General features: G+C 39.3%; 2 protein-coding genes across 2 annotated transcripts in view; both read left to right on the top strand.

Moving 5' to 3' along the window:
• LOC146690065 (uncharacterized) overlaps positions 1-15291 on the top strand; it is a 325810-nt gene that overhangs the window by 175456 nt on the left and 135063 nt on the right. The window lies entirely within an intron of this gene.
• LOC146690073 (uncharacterized) lies at positions 577-13361 on the top strand. The gene is made up of 5 exons (XM_085435168.1): positions 577-797; positions 3489-3616; positions 7825-7945; positions 9640-9794; positions 11546-13361. The coding sequence occupies exons 1-5, from the start codon at positions 728-730 to the stop codon at positions 11618-11620; spliced, it is 549 nt and encodes a 182-aa protein (XP_085291294.1). The 5' UTR covers positions 577-727; the 3' UTR covers positions 11621-13361.

Here is a 15291-nt window from a genome sequence, read left to right on the forward strand (position 1 = left end):
TCTTTTTTCCATTTTGTTTTAATTTCTTAAAAGAATTAAAAAAATGTGTGAAAGTGAAACATGTGGACACACACACACACACACACACACACACACACACACACACACACACACACACACACACACACACACACAGTTTACAGGTGAGTCTGCAGCAACATGTACACCCATATAAACACGTCCAACAAACATATCCAGTCTGAAAGTGTACATTTGCACATACAATGGATTTTTCACACACATGCGAGACAAACAAAACACACATGCAGTTAGTGGGTGAGGGAGAACTACAGACCACAGCAAGTCACACAGATGGGTGAAAGTGGATCACATCAAAAGTCTCTGTTTTGTGTTCTTTTTTGTTACTCTGCGAATAAAAGCTGACTGACAGCCAGTATCAGCTACAACAACAAAGTGCAGGTTTAGTTTCAGTGCCCACTGCTTCAAAAACAAAACAAACAAACAAAAGCAACTGTAACTGTGCGTGTGTGTGTGTGGGGACACGTGGGTATTCGTTTTCTATGGTTTCATAGCTTCACACAGGAAATGTTCCTACCTGACAGTCACTCACTTCTCTTTACTGAACATGGTGTTTGTTAGCACGTGGCAAATAGCTTTCACGTAGTGAGGACTGTGATAACCCCCCTCACACCTTACAGGAAACAAAATCTGTCCTCGTCACAGACCAGCATCAAACACGGGCAGCTTAGCTTCAGAGGACAGCAAGATGAGGCTGAGGGCTCTGTGGATGGTGGTGATGGTGTGCTTCAGTGATGGAGAAGGCACAGAATGCTCAGGTAAGACCAGTGAATTTGTGAAATAACTTCAGTTATTTGTATAAGTGAGTGTATTAATCAATGTGACGACTTTCAGAATGACAGAGCTGTCGCGTGTCGGATTCTTGTGCTTTTACTGACTTTGCAGTGGTTATAAAGCGAGTTTGTTATGGACACAAAATGTTCTTTCTTGTACTGCATACTGTGGGGCACCAAATGAAATACTAATACATGGCTCACAAATAACTTTTAGTACACAACATGTACACTCTGAGAAACAGTAGAAAGTCAAATCTACACTGACATAAACCCTCACACGGGAAAGTTTGATAAGCTGGCTTGACTCGGAAAACTATGCAAACTGACGGGCTCAAAAAACGAGAAAAACTAAAGAGTGAGTTATTCTTTAGTGCAGCTCTTTGACTGGATACTGGATGAATCAGATGTGAGGTATATAACCTCAGAATGAATGACCTAGATGTCATATTCTGCCACACACAATCACAGGAACGCTGGTTTTTATAGCAGTAAAACTGTGAATAACTACACTTTTACACTGTGCTGCACCACAGAAAGAACAGCCCTGAAAATGAGACAATATCTCTGGGCGACGTTGCCTTTTTAATTTGAGAGTTCAGAGGAGAATGGCCAGACATGTTCCAGCTATTTAAAGCAGAAACCTGACTGAGAAGACGAAACCATCCACAGAGCAGACATGGAGACAAAAGGTACCTAAGAAAACTACAATCAGCACAGCAGGGCGAGGGACTAAAGCACAAACAGATAAACATATGAACACAAATCCTTTCTTAAAACAAAGACAGTCCAGAATACAAAACTAGAGATACTAGCAATAAAGAAGAGTAAACCGAGAACACCATGACTGTGAATGATCCAACAGTTACTTTATTGTTTCATACAACACAAAGAGAAACTGTTGCAAAGCTCTTAGTAATAAACAGAAGCTTCTTCTTTTATGGTCACAAAAGTGTGACAAATCATAAACACTTAAAAAAAAAAAAAATGATGATAATAGTAGTAATTTAAAAGACTGTGAGTTTAAATTTCCTGAGACAGTGTTTGTTCATACACAGTGTCAGCAGCACTTAAAGAAAGAACAAATTCAGATTTGAAAACATGGATCAATCAGTGATTCCTGCACAGTTTATGCACTGATATGTATGTACACTGTAAAAATGACTCAAATGGCCTTCACATGGGAATATGGACCAAAATCTCCAAGGACTGTTTCCAGCAGCTTGTTGAATCAAGTCAAAAGGGTCCAACCAGTGCTAATGAAGCGTCCCTGAGAAACTGGCTGCTGAGTGATCCCAGTACAAGATTTTAAGGAGACAATCTGTGTTTGGACAAATAAAGAAAACAAAAGGATTATACTCGTAGGTTTCAGTCAAAGAGCCTTTTCACACATTCTGACACATTTCATTCAGTGTGTTGTGTCAGTGGTGCTTCAATTTTCTGGTTTCTTACCTTCCTGGTTTTGATTGCCCTTTCCATGCTGGGCTGTCTGGTTTCTTCCAACAGTATAAAGACACTGAGGTTAACACCGTGCATAGAAGCTCCATGTGCCATCATATTTAGGTTAAAAACAGTCATGAGAGGATCAAGTCTGATGTCCAGGAACACTCACAGTTTAAAAGAAAATACAGCGGTTTGAAAAGTGTGTTAGGGGTACAGCAGCACGACACTCTCTAGTCAACCCTGGTTTTCCTAAAACGTAACCTGGATCATATTTTACTTGTTGACTGAAAAATTGTAAACTGGGGAATTCCAGGTAAGAAGCTGAAAATGTTTTGGTTCATGTTTCAGTTCTTCTTTGACAACAACTGACAGAAATCCCAGTTCGACCACAGATCAGAGCGTGCCTGCAGGGATGGGATTTGAGCCTGGAGTGGCAAACCTGAGCTGGACATCAGAGTTGTGTCAGAGCAGCATGTTCCAGCAAGTTTGCAGAACCAGTGATGATACTACAGGTTGTGTCAATGACATCAAACAAGGGCAGGCTGAATGCTCTGTTTTGTTCATTTTCATTCTAGGAGTTTTATTTCTCCACCAGTAGGGAACAAAAACACTCCTTTAAATCTGTGAAGTGACCACTGATCTGTTACTAGTGTCAAAGTTGGGAGATAAAGCAGCCCTGACCAGGCTGCACCTTTTGCTGGATTGAAGCACTGTTGTGGCTCATCTTGAACACTGGGGTGTCTTTAAGGACACTGATGCAGCCTTATCTTTAGGCTAGGACCTCCCCTGTGTGTGTTGCTATAATTCACTGTACCTACATTAGTAACCTGCTGTTCTCTGGTTGTTGTTGCCAGTATACAGCTGTTTACTCGTGGGGTGTGTACATTTGCACACAGTAGAGCTGTGTCAGTGAGAGCTGTGCCTAAAAGTGCTTCATAAATATTTTGACTGACTTACTATTTGTTTTGTGTTCATACTAACTTTGAGCAGAACATTGAACAAGAGCAGAGAAAAGTGCAACAGTTCACGTTGGCATGGGTTACAACATTGTCGGGGTTGGGTGAGAAAAATGTACTGCTTACATGTATTCAGGTTTCACAGTCTTCCAGGTCCTGGGAGCACGCACATCATGCTTGTACATTACAACGCTGAGCATTGCTGTTTGTCCATTATGACAGGTAGCCTCTGCACAACCTCATCCTTTGTTGCTTGGACTCTGTTTTTGTCCATCAGGTGGACCTGTCATCTCAGTGACCGAATCCAGTAAAGTGATGTTTCCATGTCCACGTATCCAAGCCTCAGAGATGAAATATCAGCTAATCTTCAATGACAAACCCATCAGTAAAGTCAGCCTGGATAAGGTCAGTGTGTGAGCTTGTAGCTTTCTTTAGCTGTTTCCTTACTAAGGACATTCATTAAAAACCTTTCAGTATAGATTTTTGTATCATTCAAATATGTTGAATTTCTGTGTCATAGGCGCTGGAGCACATGCAGCACACCTAGCCAGTATGCACCACAGTAATGTAAACAGTTTATGTTGAAGTCATAGTATTCATTTATGTCTCAGAGAAAACTTTGATGAAATGAAAGTCAGATTGCAAGAACTGCTGATCTCTGCCACACGGGAAAACCACAGTGTCTCCTCTGCACTGCACTGAGATCCCATGCAAGTTGGGGTTTCTATTTGTTCACAGTGTGCAGTATCACAATGCAGATGCACTGAATTTTGAAAGCTGTGAGCAATCAAGGCCGTGACATCGACATGTGATGGCAAGCTGACAATTAAAATTGCTGCATGGACCTCTATATCTATTTTTGTGAGGTATTACGCATCTTTGTGCGGAACATCTTTGGTCCCCGTCGTCGTCCCCTGTCTTCAAAAAGACACTTTGTCATTTGAAGCTTTGATGACAGAAATCGAGAGCTCTGTCTGAGACTTCAAAATGTCCCATAGGTGTATGAGCGGAGTTGAGATCTGGGGACTGTGATGGCCTTAGCATAGGAACATCATCACAATCTTTGTTGTCACTGTGTTTTAAGAACAATGACAACTGTATGCAAACCGTTCAGTGCAAGTGAAAAGAATCAAAATCAGAAATACTTTATTAACCCCGAAAGAAATGATGGGAAGGACAAACTGAGGAGGGAGAAGCTGTACCTGTGTTGGGTTACTGTTTCATGTTGAGTCAAAGGCTCTTGGTGACATCATACGTCAGCATATGGATGAAACAGTAATCAGTGGCTGTTGGTATAATATTCCTTTAACTAAATGTCAGGCTGACTTCTTTAGAAAGCTGTATTACAGTTTCACTGACTGTTAAACCAATTTATGTGGTTGCTTCAGATCATACCTCCCCCACAGACCCCCAAACCACATATGAACTTCAAATTCAACTGATTGATGTAAAAATTCATGCAAAAGATCCACAACAGTATGTGCAGAAAGACATTTAAGTAATGTTTTACATTAAATTAAATTTTATTTCATTAATGTAGTGTCACAATATTATATATATATATATATATGTGTGTGTGTGTGTGTGTGTGTGTGTGTGTGTGTGTGTGTGTGTGTGTTGTGCATAGCATTATATACATATTGTGAATATACAATGTCTTTTCAGTGTTTTCCTTGTTTTCTGAAGTGTAGTTTTTATTTTTTCAGGTAACTCACATTTTAGTTTGAGTTATTTGTCTTTAGTGTGGCTGAACATTATCACCTTTCTTCTTCTGTAAGCACGATAAAGGTCAAGTATAGAAACTGCCACCCGTGATCAACAGCAAAATCCCTGTAAATAGCACTTTAAGCAACATTACTATACTTGTTGCAGTCAGTTGGTCAGTATTCATAAATCAGTGTTATGTATGTTATGTATATTTTTAAGACATACACATAAACACATGTAACTTATTTTTAATTTCTAAATGTAACGTCTCTCCTATAATCAGGATGTGCATGACTGGCATGATTGTATCATTTCACCACACACAAAAAGATAATACTGACGTCACTGAGCTCTGTGTCACACACTTTCAGACTATATATATAAATTCAAATTCAAATTCAAATTTTATTTGTCACGTACACAGTCATACACAGTACGATATGTAGTGAAATGCTTGGACAACTGCTCGTGACCTAAAGAAAACAAAAAAGGAAAAGGCTATGAATAAGATAGGAAATAAATATGAAAAATTAAAAAGGGTAAATTTAACTAGGAAGGAATAGAATATAAATTAAGGTTAAAAATGAAATAACTGTACAACACAAATTAGAATGAAGGGTAAATTTAACTGGGAAGAATAAGATAAAGATAAATATATAAATTAAAGTTGAAAATAAAATAACTGTACAACAAAATACACAATATAGAACTATATAAGAATGTATGAAGAAATCTAAATATAAATAAATATATACACAATAACAGCAGCTGTACAAGTATTAACCGGAAATGAAGAATATAGTGACCAGTGTTGTGCAAAACCAAAGTCCAGAAAGTCCAGTGTGTGTGTAAGAACTGTATGTGTGGGTCAGTACTGTGTGGTGGTGTGATTATATATATATATATACTTAATGCATACTGCAGTAATTATTGATTACTCTTTCCTCTTGTATTTTCTCTAATATTTTGGAAAAAGCCTGTGTAAAGCCGGGTAAATGAGACATGTGTGGTAGATGAGTTTACTGAAGTCAGCCATCCAAGGCAACGGACAGAGCACAAGAGTGGTGAAGAGGAGGCAGGGTGACAGAACAATAGTAGCAAGAGTGAAAGGGGAGGTTTACCAGATGTTAGTGAGAGCTTTGATGTATGGTTTGGAGATGGGGGCATTGACAAAAGAGACAGGATACTGGACTGGAAGTGGCAGAGTTTTCAAGATTTTCACTGGGAGAGTCCAGAATGACAGGATTAGAAATGAGAACATCAGAGGTTCAGGTTGAGCAGTTTGGAGAGGCGAGGCTGAGATGGTGTGGACATGTGCAGTCTGAGCACATGACAACCATCTATGTTTAACCCATGTGTGAACCTAATGAGCTCTGCTTCTTTCAAACTTGCTCCTTTGAATTAAACATATAAAAAAGCTCTATAACTCAATGTTATGAGCCATATTAAAATGATAAAAGCATTTTTAATAGAAATGAGATTTTCAGTTAATCTGAACAATAGTTCAAATAAATCAACTCAGAGAAAGACGGAGTCACAGAAACAGCGTAGATAAGAAAAGTAAATATTTTATTTTTAGTTAATAAAGTACGTGCTCTATTTCAATCAGTGTGAACATTCAGAGGCATCCATGCATGAGCTGATTGTGTGCTGCTGACTGGGTCTGTGGGGCAACAGTCTAAACATGGCTGACGAGGCTCCCGCTCTATGGCCACCTCGTCTGGTGGATTACAGTAACGCCTTACAAGTAACGCGTTACTGTAATCCAATTACTTTTTTCAAGTAACGAGTAAAGTAAGGGATTACTATTGCAAAAAAGGTAATTAGATCACTGTTACTTTCCCGTAAGCACACTGCGTTACTAAAACCGTGATTTTTCTGCGAGAATGTCTCACGACAGTGACGTAAGCGAGTGCGACGTTCGTGACAACAGCTGTGTGCAGATCAACAGTGGATCACATATCGAGTGCAGAGAGAGTATGAGCGTGCAGCGTTTAAAGCGTGGAAGTACTGACCTTACTTTGAGTTTGATTCCATAAAAAGGGACAAAAACATTAGTGTCCGCTGTGCGTGGGAAGAAAACTTCTTTTTACAGCGAAAAAACCCCTAAACGCCCGAGAAAGCACCAAATACGCTGCCGCTGGAATGTGACATTCACAGAGAAACTGCCGTATCCTTCCACTGACCGCCGCGGCACACCTGCCCCAGGGCAAACCTCCGCCTGCCCCACTCCTGCTCTACAGGTGAAAATAGAGCAACAGGACCGCTGAGTCTTTGACTTTTTTATTTGTTTTCTGCTGTTTTACTTGCGTCTATTTAAAAGACTGAGTGTAAACACAAAACACTACTTTATCTTATGTGCTGGAATGTGCAGAAAATAGGTTTAGATGTTAAACAAATTTCTTCCAGTCAGAGAATGTTGCAGATAATTAAATCTTTGCTTGATGCATAAAGTTTTAAAGTTTAAAAAGAGACGTTTTCATTTGATTACATTCTGTATGATGGATTATGCAGAAAAAGTAGAATTGGGCTGAAAGATCCAAGACGTCATTACCTATTTAGGGGATAAATCATGTTTTAAAAAGTAACTAAGTAACTAATTACTTTTGAAAATAAGTGATCAGTAAAGAAACAGGATTACTTTTTTCGGGAGGTAATCAGTAATTAGTTACTGATTACTTTTTTCAAGTAACTTGACCAACACTGCCGGTGGGACACTGGAAAATCCGAAACCGAAAAATCATCTCCTGGACGTGCCTCGGGGTCTCCATGTGGTAGGACATGCCTGAGACATCTCTCCTCGGCCTGAGTGACATCCCAGCCAGATGCCGGAAACACCTGGACTCACTCCATTCAATGAATTCAGTTGAAATGATGGTGAATGATTGCTTGTTTTCTTTATACAGAACCACACTGCACAGTTTGAAGTCACAGTGAGTGAGAGTGGGGTGTATTCCTGCATCACTGAGAAGATTTATCCTCCACCATACAAACAGAGCTGTCAGAGAATCCAAGTCAATGTGACCGGTAAAACACGTACACACAAACTCATTAAGAAAACCATTGCTTTCCATTCTGTGTGTGAGATCATGAATTGTCTGATTGTCTCTATGTTTGTATGTCTTAGTCTGTGTGTTACCCAGGTGTCTCTTCTCTGTCCTTTTACCTCATGTATGTCCAAGTCCTCAGTTTTCCTCGGTGTCGTGCGAGCGCCTGATGCTGTGCGCTCTGTTTGTTCCATGTCTAGTTTCTTATATGACCGAGTTTGCTGCGTTCGGGTGCACCTCCCACCTACCTACATGCCAAATAGTGACATTAAGTGCAAAAAACAGTAAAAATGAATCCAGCAGTTATGAACCTGGTAATTCAATAATTTATCTGTTCTGTTTATTTTCTACATACAACCGCATAGAATTATGTGAGGTAAGACTGAATCCAAAAACTTTTAAATTCCTCTTGCAGAGTCTCACAAAGCTTAAAACAAAAACAAGTGCTGGTGAGTTGCAGCCTCCTGGAGTCTGGTTACGCTCTTTGCACATCACAGACTCAGATAAAGAGACTTTTCACACTCAGTCTTTGACTCCCTGCTTAATTAGGTTATTCGATCATAGTTATGCAGAGTCCCTGCAGCTGGTAGGACCACATGTATGTCTGTGTGGTCAGAAGATTGAAAGTCCCTGCAAACAGTATTGAGGACAGCAGAGGGTCTTCCCCACATCCAGGTCACTGCACAGGAACACTGTCTGAGCAGAACAAATACATTACAAAGTCTCTTCTCCCCGCTGACGAGGCTCTAAAGGTTCACAGCGGGTAAAATAAATATGAAACATGTCACCAGTTTTAAGTACATATATTTCTAAAGGTGCTAATTTAATGCTAACTTTGAATTCTGACCAGATCTGCAGTCCACACAAACCAACAAATGAAACCACAGATGCTCACAAATGAGATTATGAGGAATAATCATAAATGACATTGAAAAAGTATTGAACACGTGCAGAAAGGGAGGTGTGAAAGGCACGGGATGTCACGACAGCTGAAATCAGTCATGTGGGGAGGGGAGTGGGGTAAGCAGCCCTGCTACTCACTGCTGCTCCCCACCAGTTGTTGTTGCTTCCTAAAATACTGAAGGGTCCAGTGAGCATTGTTGGGGCCATAATCTGCAAGTGGAAAGAACATAATTTCACCATAAACTGGCCACAACCAGACAGATTTCAGACAGAATGAACAGCATGATCAGGAGAGCCAAGGAGCATCTGACCTGGGATCAGCAGGTATGATCGTTTCAAAGAAAACATGAACTGAAGAAGCTTCTCGGATGAGAGGTGAAACGTCTTCAAGCAACTTAAAAAAGTCCAGACGCTTTTCTTTGCAAGCTCCTTTGAAAACAATAAGTAATGCACTCAGCCGCCCATATTCAGACTCTAATGCTGTAAAAACAAACATGTTAAAGTGAATTTAAAGTTTGCTGAACAACATTTAGACAAGCCTGTGCAATACTGGGAAATATAGTCGTGTCAGATGAGACTAAAACTGGAAAACTCTTTGGATGCCATCATGCATGCCATGTTTGGAGGTCACAAAGTACCCCAAAACACCACACCAACAGTGAGGTTTAGGTGGGGACATCAAGGAAGGATTTCAGAGGTACTTTTCCCACATGAATGTGAAATATAATATATAATGATAATAATATAAACTGTACTCTTATGGAATTTCAGATGGGAAGAATTGGACATCAATCAACGACAGCATCATACCTGTTAAGGACTGTCCATGCAATCCTCCATTAATCCCAGAGGTGGTGATGTGGGCGGGATCTTGTGCTTTATTGGTCTACAGCCTGACAATCACCTGCATAACCATTGCTATATGGGTAAGAATAAGAAGATGGATTTCACTCATTTGTCCACATAAAAGTAGCCAAAGCAGGTAAAAGGATCAAAATGGGGTAACCATGGAGATACCTTTGTACACAGACGCCTCCTGGGCCTGCTTCTCTTGATCAGTGTTAGTGAAAGTAGAAAACATATGACACAAAATAGAAATGGTCAAAGTTATATGTGACTGACAGTAGAAAACATGGTGAGGTTATCCATGTTACTGGATCAGGAATTCACTTCAGAAAGATGGTTTCTGCCTTTTTATGTCATTCTTATCACTGATCTGGGTTCAGGGGGTTACTTTCCTCACAAGTTTCTTTCATATCATTAATTCAATATTTTAAAACCAAATTGCCACATCATGTCCGACAGCTTTATGTCACAGCTGGAGTCACGAGAAACTTCATAAACTGCAGACGACATTAGGGATGAAAATTAGACACAGTTTACTGTCCATATGTGTCTGATTGAAAGATGAGGAGAGAGCTGTAGTGCAGTGGACTGGGCTAATGAGGGAACTGAGGCATCATCTTTCTTTTCTCTGTAAGCTAAATTTGTGGATTGTAAGCTATAATTTAACATTCTCAGCTCAGCAGTTGTGAGTTGTCTGGGGAAAGAGCATGTTCAATTTTAGAAAAATCTCAGTATACATGAATACAAATCACTCTATTGGGCTTGAATGCAAAATTCAGTGGTGTAGGACAGATATTAGTTCTTATGAGCATCATTCTGTAAGAGCCATTAGCTGAACCGTTCCTCAGCTCCTGTGCAGAGGTCAAATCCTAAAATATCTGCAAACGACACCGTGTCTCTCTGCACATGTTTGCAGGCAGTAATATTCAAAATAGCGAGCTCATCAGCTTTAACTCATCAACGGTAGAGGTAATGAAGAAGAAACCAGATGCATTACCAAGAAGACGGAAAGCTTTCTCACTGGGTTTTTAGCAGACGTAGCTGATTTTATCAGTTCAGACATTTTCAGCTGATATCAGTTTGTAGATGCTAACCCACTGAAATATGACTGAGATAGCTGAAGCTTGCAAAACAACTAAACCAAAGCAGTTTTTATGCGGTTGAGTGTTTTTGTATAGCACACTCAGTGTGAGATAACCCACCCCCTTCTTCCTAGTGTAAAAACAGCACTTGAAGCCTCGATGTGAGGATTTCTGTCATTTCCATTTGGTCACAAAAAACGGTCATGATGAAACTGCACACTGATGAGACGGACAGCATGTAGCTCTAGGTGCACACCAAAGACAACCCTCCACTTTCAAACATAATATTAATAATATTTACGAGCAGACATGACCCAGATCGAGTGACTGAAGCTCAGCAGGAAAGTGTTTACAGAGGTCAGCTGTTCCTCCACAGGACTGGAAGTCTGTTTGCAACCACAGCTACGGCCACCTGGTGGCCTTCAGATAGAATGCAGCTTTAAGCCACTTCACTGACTTCATTTTTCCAAATCAGGACCTACATCCATGTTTTATACTGTCTATGATTTCTGCTAACAGTGTGTAATTTGTGTATAATAATTAGGAGTCATGCAGTAAATAAGAGCCATTCATATCAAAGTAACCACAGAGGGTAGGTGTGTCTATACGCTTTTTAAGGTACACCTGTTAAGCTGCCTGTTGATGCAAATATCTAATAAGCCACACATGGCAGCAACTCTGTGTATAGTGTGCTGTATTCATCTAAAAACACACAACAACAATGTGTCTGTCGGTTTTGTGTTCCTTAGAAAAAGCAGAAGAAAGAAGAGATGGAAAGTGTTGTGTATGAAAACACCAGACCCAGGAAATCTCCCAAACCTTAACTGCTGCTTATGGCAATCATCCATAAATATCACGAGTATTAAACCTAGGAATGCTGCCAACACCATTTAGTACAAGTCAGAGGACTACTGCGTAGGTATGGAAAAGATTCACCTGTTGGGGTCTTTACCAAGTTGTTTTTTGATGTTGTTTGTATGTTTTCTGATGGTTAGTCTAAACGGCGTGGACATGCACAGCACATTTAATGGTATGTCTGGATTTCAGGCATTCGTTTTATGGTTGGTGCTTCGTAGGATTAGGATTAGCACACGTGATGAGTTAGGCTTACCTAACACCATCACAAGGCTGTTTGTCTAAACCTTTCAATTTTTACAATTACCAAAAGGAAAAACAGTATAGACAGATAATAGTAGAATTATTGTTAATTATTCTTATTTAAACTTGTTGATATTAACCAGGTCACTGATGACCCATCCAGGGTAAGGGAGCAGAATCTGGGCTTAGAATCCCCATCTTTCTGTAGGACATTCATCCACCACCCAAAGGCCAAAAACTTTAATGGAAACAACAGTAATGACATTTACTTAATCCAAGATGTAACATGTTCTGGTCCTGGAAGATTTGCCTGTTTAGCATGTACTCAAAGCAAAGTCCAACTCTGGATGACTCTGTGGGTGTCAACTGAAAATACTACATGTATACTGAGAAACCATCAGTTAGACACATTACTTATGTAGCAATGTCAACAGACTTTCAGACAAAGAATTGGGGAAATAAAATATTTCAATACACAAAACTTAACACAAAAAGAAAATATAAATAAACAAATTTGTCAAACTGTTCTGACTTCAAAGCACTTTCAGCCTTTAGATCAGTTCACTGTAGCTTGAACCCTAGAAACCCTAGAAAGTCCCAGAACAGAAGAAGTGCACACTGAAAATGTATGTAAGAGTGTAAGTGTATGTAAGTGTGTAAATGTATGTAAGAGTGTAAGTGTATGTAAGTGTGTAAATGTATGTAAGAGTGTAAGTGTATGTAAGTGTGTAAATGTATGTAAGAGTGTAAGTGTATGTAAGAGTGATCCTTTAGCTTTGCTTTGCTTAATATGTGGCTAAGTGCAACCCTGAGTGGTTCAGCAGAGCACTGGTGGTTGTTAAAAGTTAAAATATTTAAGAACAGTTTAAAACATTTTGTTTGATCTTTACTTTTTTCTTATGTATTATTATTATTATTATTATTATTATTATTATTATTATTATTATTGTTGTTGTTGTATTACTTGTTTAATTAATGATAAAGTCTGTCCCACTACTGTGAAGTATATGTACATTACATGTTGCACAGTAAACACCTTTGCTATAAACATGAGATGTTTTAAAATAGAAAAAATCATGTGTATTTTTAGAACATTTTGCCATTATGTAATGACTGTGTTCACTTCTGGGACTGATGTGCTGAAAATCTATTTCCTTCTCTTGTTTGGTTGATATATGAGTAATTTTCCTTCATATTCAGCTACATTATGCTGTCGTGAGTTCAGAGATGCCTCACGCGTGTGTGGATTTACTCAGAAGTGACTGTATCTTTTTTCTTTGATGAAGATGACAAATGTCTTATTACTCAGAATAAGTGCGCTCATGGCTCTGCAGGAAACCGACACGTCTCAAGTCTCAATATAATCTTGCATATTTTTCTCGTCACTCACTAACATTTAAATGTTATTAATTCATTTATTTTTTAGTTTGTCTCTGTTGAAAATAAATGAATGAATCATTCCTATGAGCAAGACAAGATGCAGCTGGACTCTGAGCTTTAGTTAAGTGGAAGCAACAAAAAGTCTGAGAACACCAGGAAAGATTTACAGCACTTATTTTGAATTTCATAAAACATATTTTTATTATGAATGATTAAAGATGGATATGTCCAAAATACACGTCATGATGAGCTCAGAGCCTGTCAGTCAGTCAGCCGGGTCATGTTTTTACGAGTTTTCACACTAGTTTCACTCGAAAGTTAGCAACAAAGGCTAACCGTGTCATAGAGATACAACAGACTGAAGTCTGAGATGTAGTTTTTAAATGTGAGGTGTTAAAAAAAACCAGACTGTGTTATATCGGCTTACTTAAGTGGATGTGGGCTGACTTTGTACATTTGTTTATTTACAGATAACTTGGTTAGATGGTGTTGACCCTTAGTGACATTATGGGATGTAGTTTATCAGCCTGTGTCAGTGTATCTACTGGGAATGTGATCAAATTAATACTGTCATATGTTCAGAGTCTTGTTACATTTGGCTGTTAGAATAGATTCAGACAGAACTGAGAGTAAAAAAGCAGCAAATAGTCAGCCTTGAAAAAAATGGGCTAAATGAGTAATTGCAGTAAAAAACTGTATCATATTCATCAACAACATCTTGGCAGTATTACTGTATATTATTTATACCAATCCATAATGACCGACTGCACACGTGTAACGTCTGAGAGAGCAGACACCTGCCACAGTGGACACTGTGGACAACAAAGGAAACGGTGACATACTCTTCATCATTACACAATTACAATCAACGAGGAACTCCATAACATTCAAAAACACAGAAAACAAATGTATTCATATGTGAATGGACCAAAACATGCTCAAAGGTGTAAACAGCCATTAAAACCACAAAGGTGCCTTGCTGCTGTATATCAAGAAGGAAGCTGACATGTTGGGCAGAGCCTGTGTTCTAATGTAGAAAGCAGATTTATTTGCATACAAAACAGAGACATTTCTGACTGTGTTTCACAAAAAGTAGACGAAAACGTTTTGTTTTAGTGATTAAGTGTGCAGCATGTCACAGTCCTGCAGGACCCTCGCCCTTTCTCTCCCTACCCCCTCCCCTCTGTCGCTCTCATGTCATGACTGAGTTTGTGTGCCTCGGGTTTCAGAGGCGGCCTCAGAGACCTTCCTGCCACTAGCTTAGCCTCTAAGAAAGAACTGCGATCTCTGTCGCTGCACTTGTGTCCATCACTGTATTCACAGAGACACAGCACTGGCATGCTGTCGTCACTGATAGTCACCTGTGAGTCACACTGTGTCCCTCCTAAAACACTGAGTTATCCTAACACTGAAGAAAAATTGGGGCAGATGGAAAATATTTATTCTGCTCTATCAATATGTAGTAATAAATATCTGGATCTGACTGTTGTTGATTAGCAAGTATTGTTAGGAAGCTTTAGGAAAAGTCTGGGATACGTGCAGAGGGCAGCAGTCTTAAAACTAATTCTTGAATATTTGACTGATGAATAAATATACAAAGATTTAAATTCATGTACCTCACTGTGGTATACACATTATTACTGCATGATTACTAATTACCCAAACTGTGTATTCACACGATCTAATTGCCAACTGTTATCTTTAAAACCACGTGATGACCTGAAATCCCCTCTGACACTTCTTGGACTTACTCCAGGGCTCTGGATGAGCTAGAAATACCACAAAGGCTGCAGAGAAACATCTTCATCATCTCCAAGACTTCAGAGGAAACATTCTGTAGATCAACAAGACAAAAGCTGAACATTTAGAAAGACTGTGCTTCTTGCATCTGTTGTAAAACTGACACAGCTTTTCATATGATGTGACAGGTGAGACCTGAGCGTGGGAACCGGCCCTGGTAGGGTTCACGTCTAAAAGCCTTTCAGTGGGGCTGAATTTCAAAGACGAGTATTGCATT

The sequence above is a fragment of the Copadichromis virginalis genome, linkage group LG16 (genome assembly GCF_057382275.1).
Source record: "Copadichromis virginalis isolate Kocher_CV1m ecotype Utaka linkage group LG16, C_Virginalis_male_GT1.1, whole genome shotgun sequence".
NCBI classification, from domain to species: domain Eukaryota; kingdom Metazoa; phylum Chordata; class Actinopteri; order Cichliformes; family Cichlidae; genus Copadichromis; species Copadichromis virginalis.

Coding starts and splice junctions, on each gene's coding strand:
- LOC146690073 (XM_085435168.1), top strand. CDS start 728: ATGAGGCTGAGGGCTCTGTGGATGGTGGTGATGGTGTGCTTCAGTGAT. Junction 3,617..7,824: donor GTAAAGTCAGCCTGGATAAG/GTCAGTGTGTGA, acceptor TTCTTTATACAG/AACCACACTGCACAGTTTGA. Junction 9,795..11,545: donor GCATAACCATTGCTATATGG/GTAAGAATAAGA, acceptor TGTGTTCCTTAG/AAAAAGCAGAAGAAAGAAGA.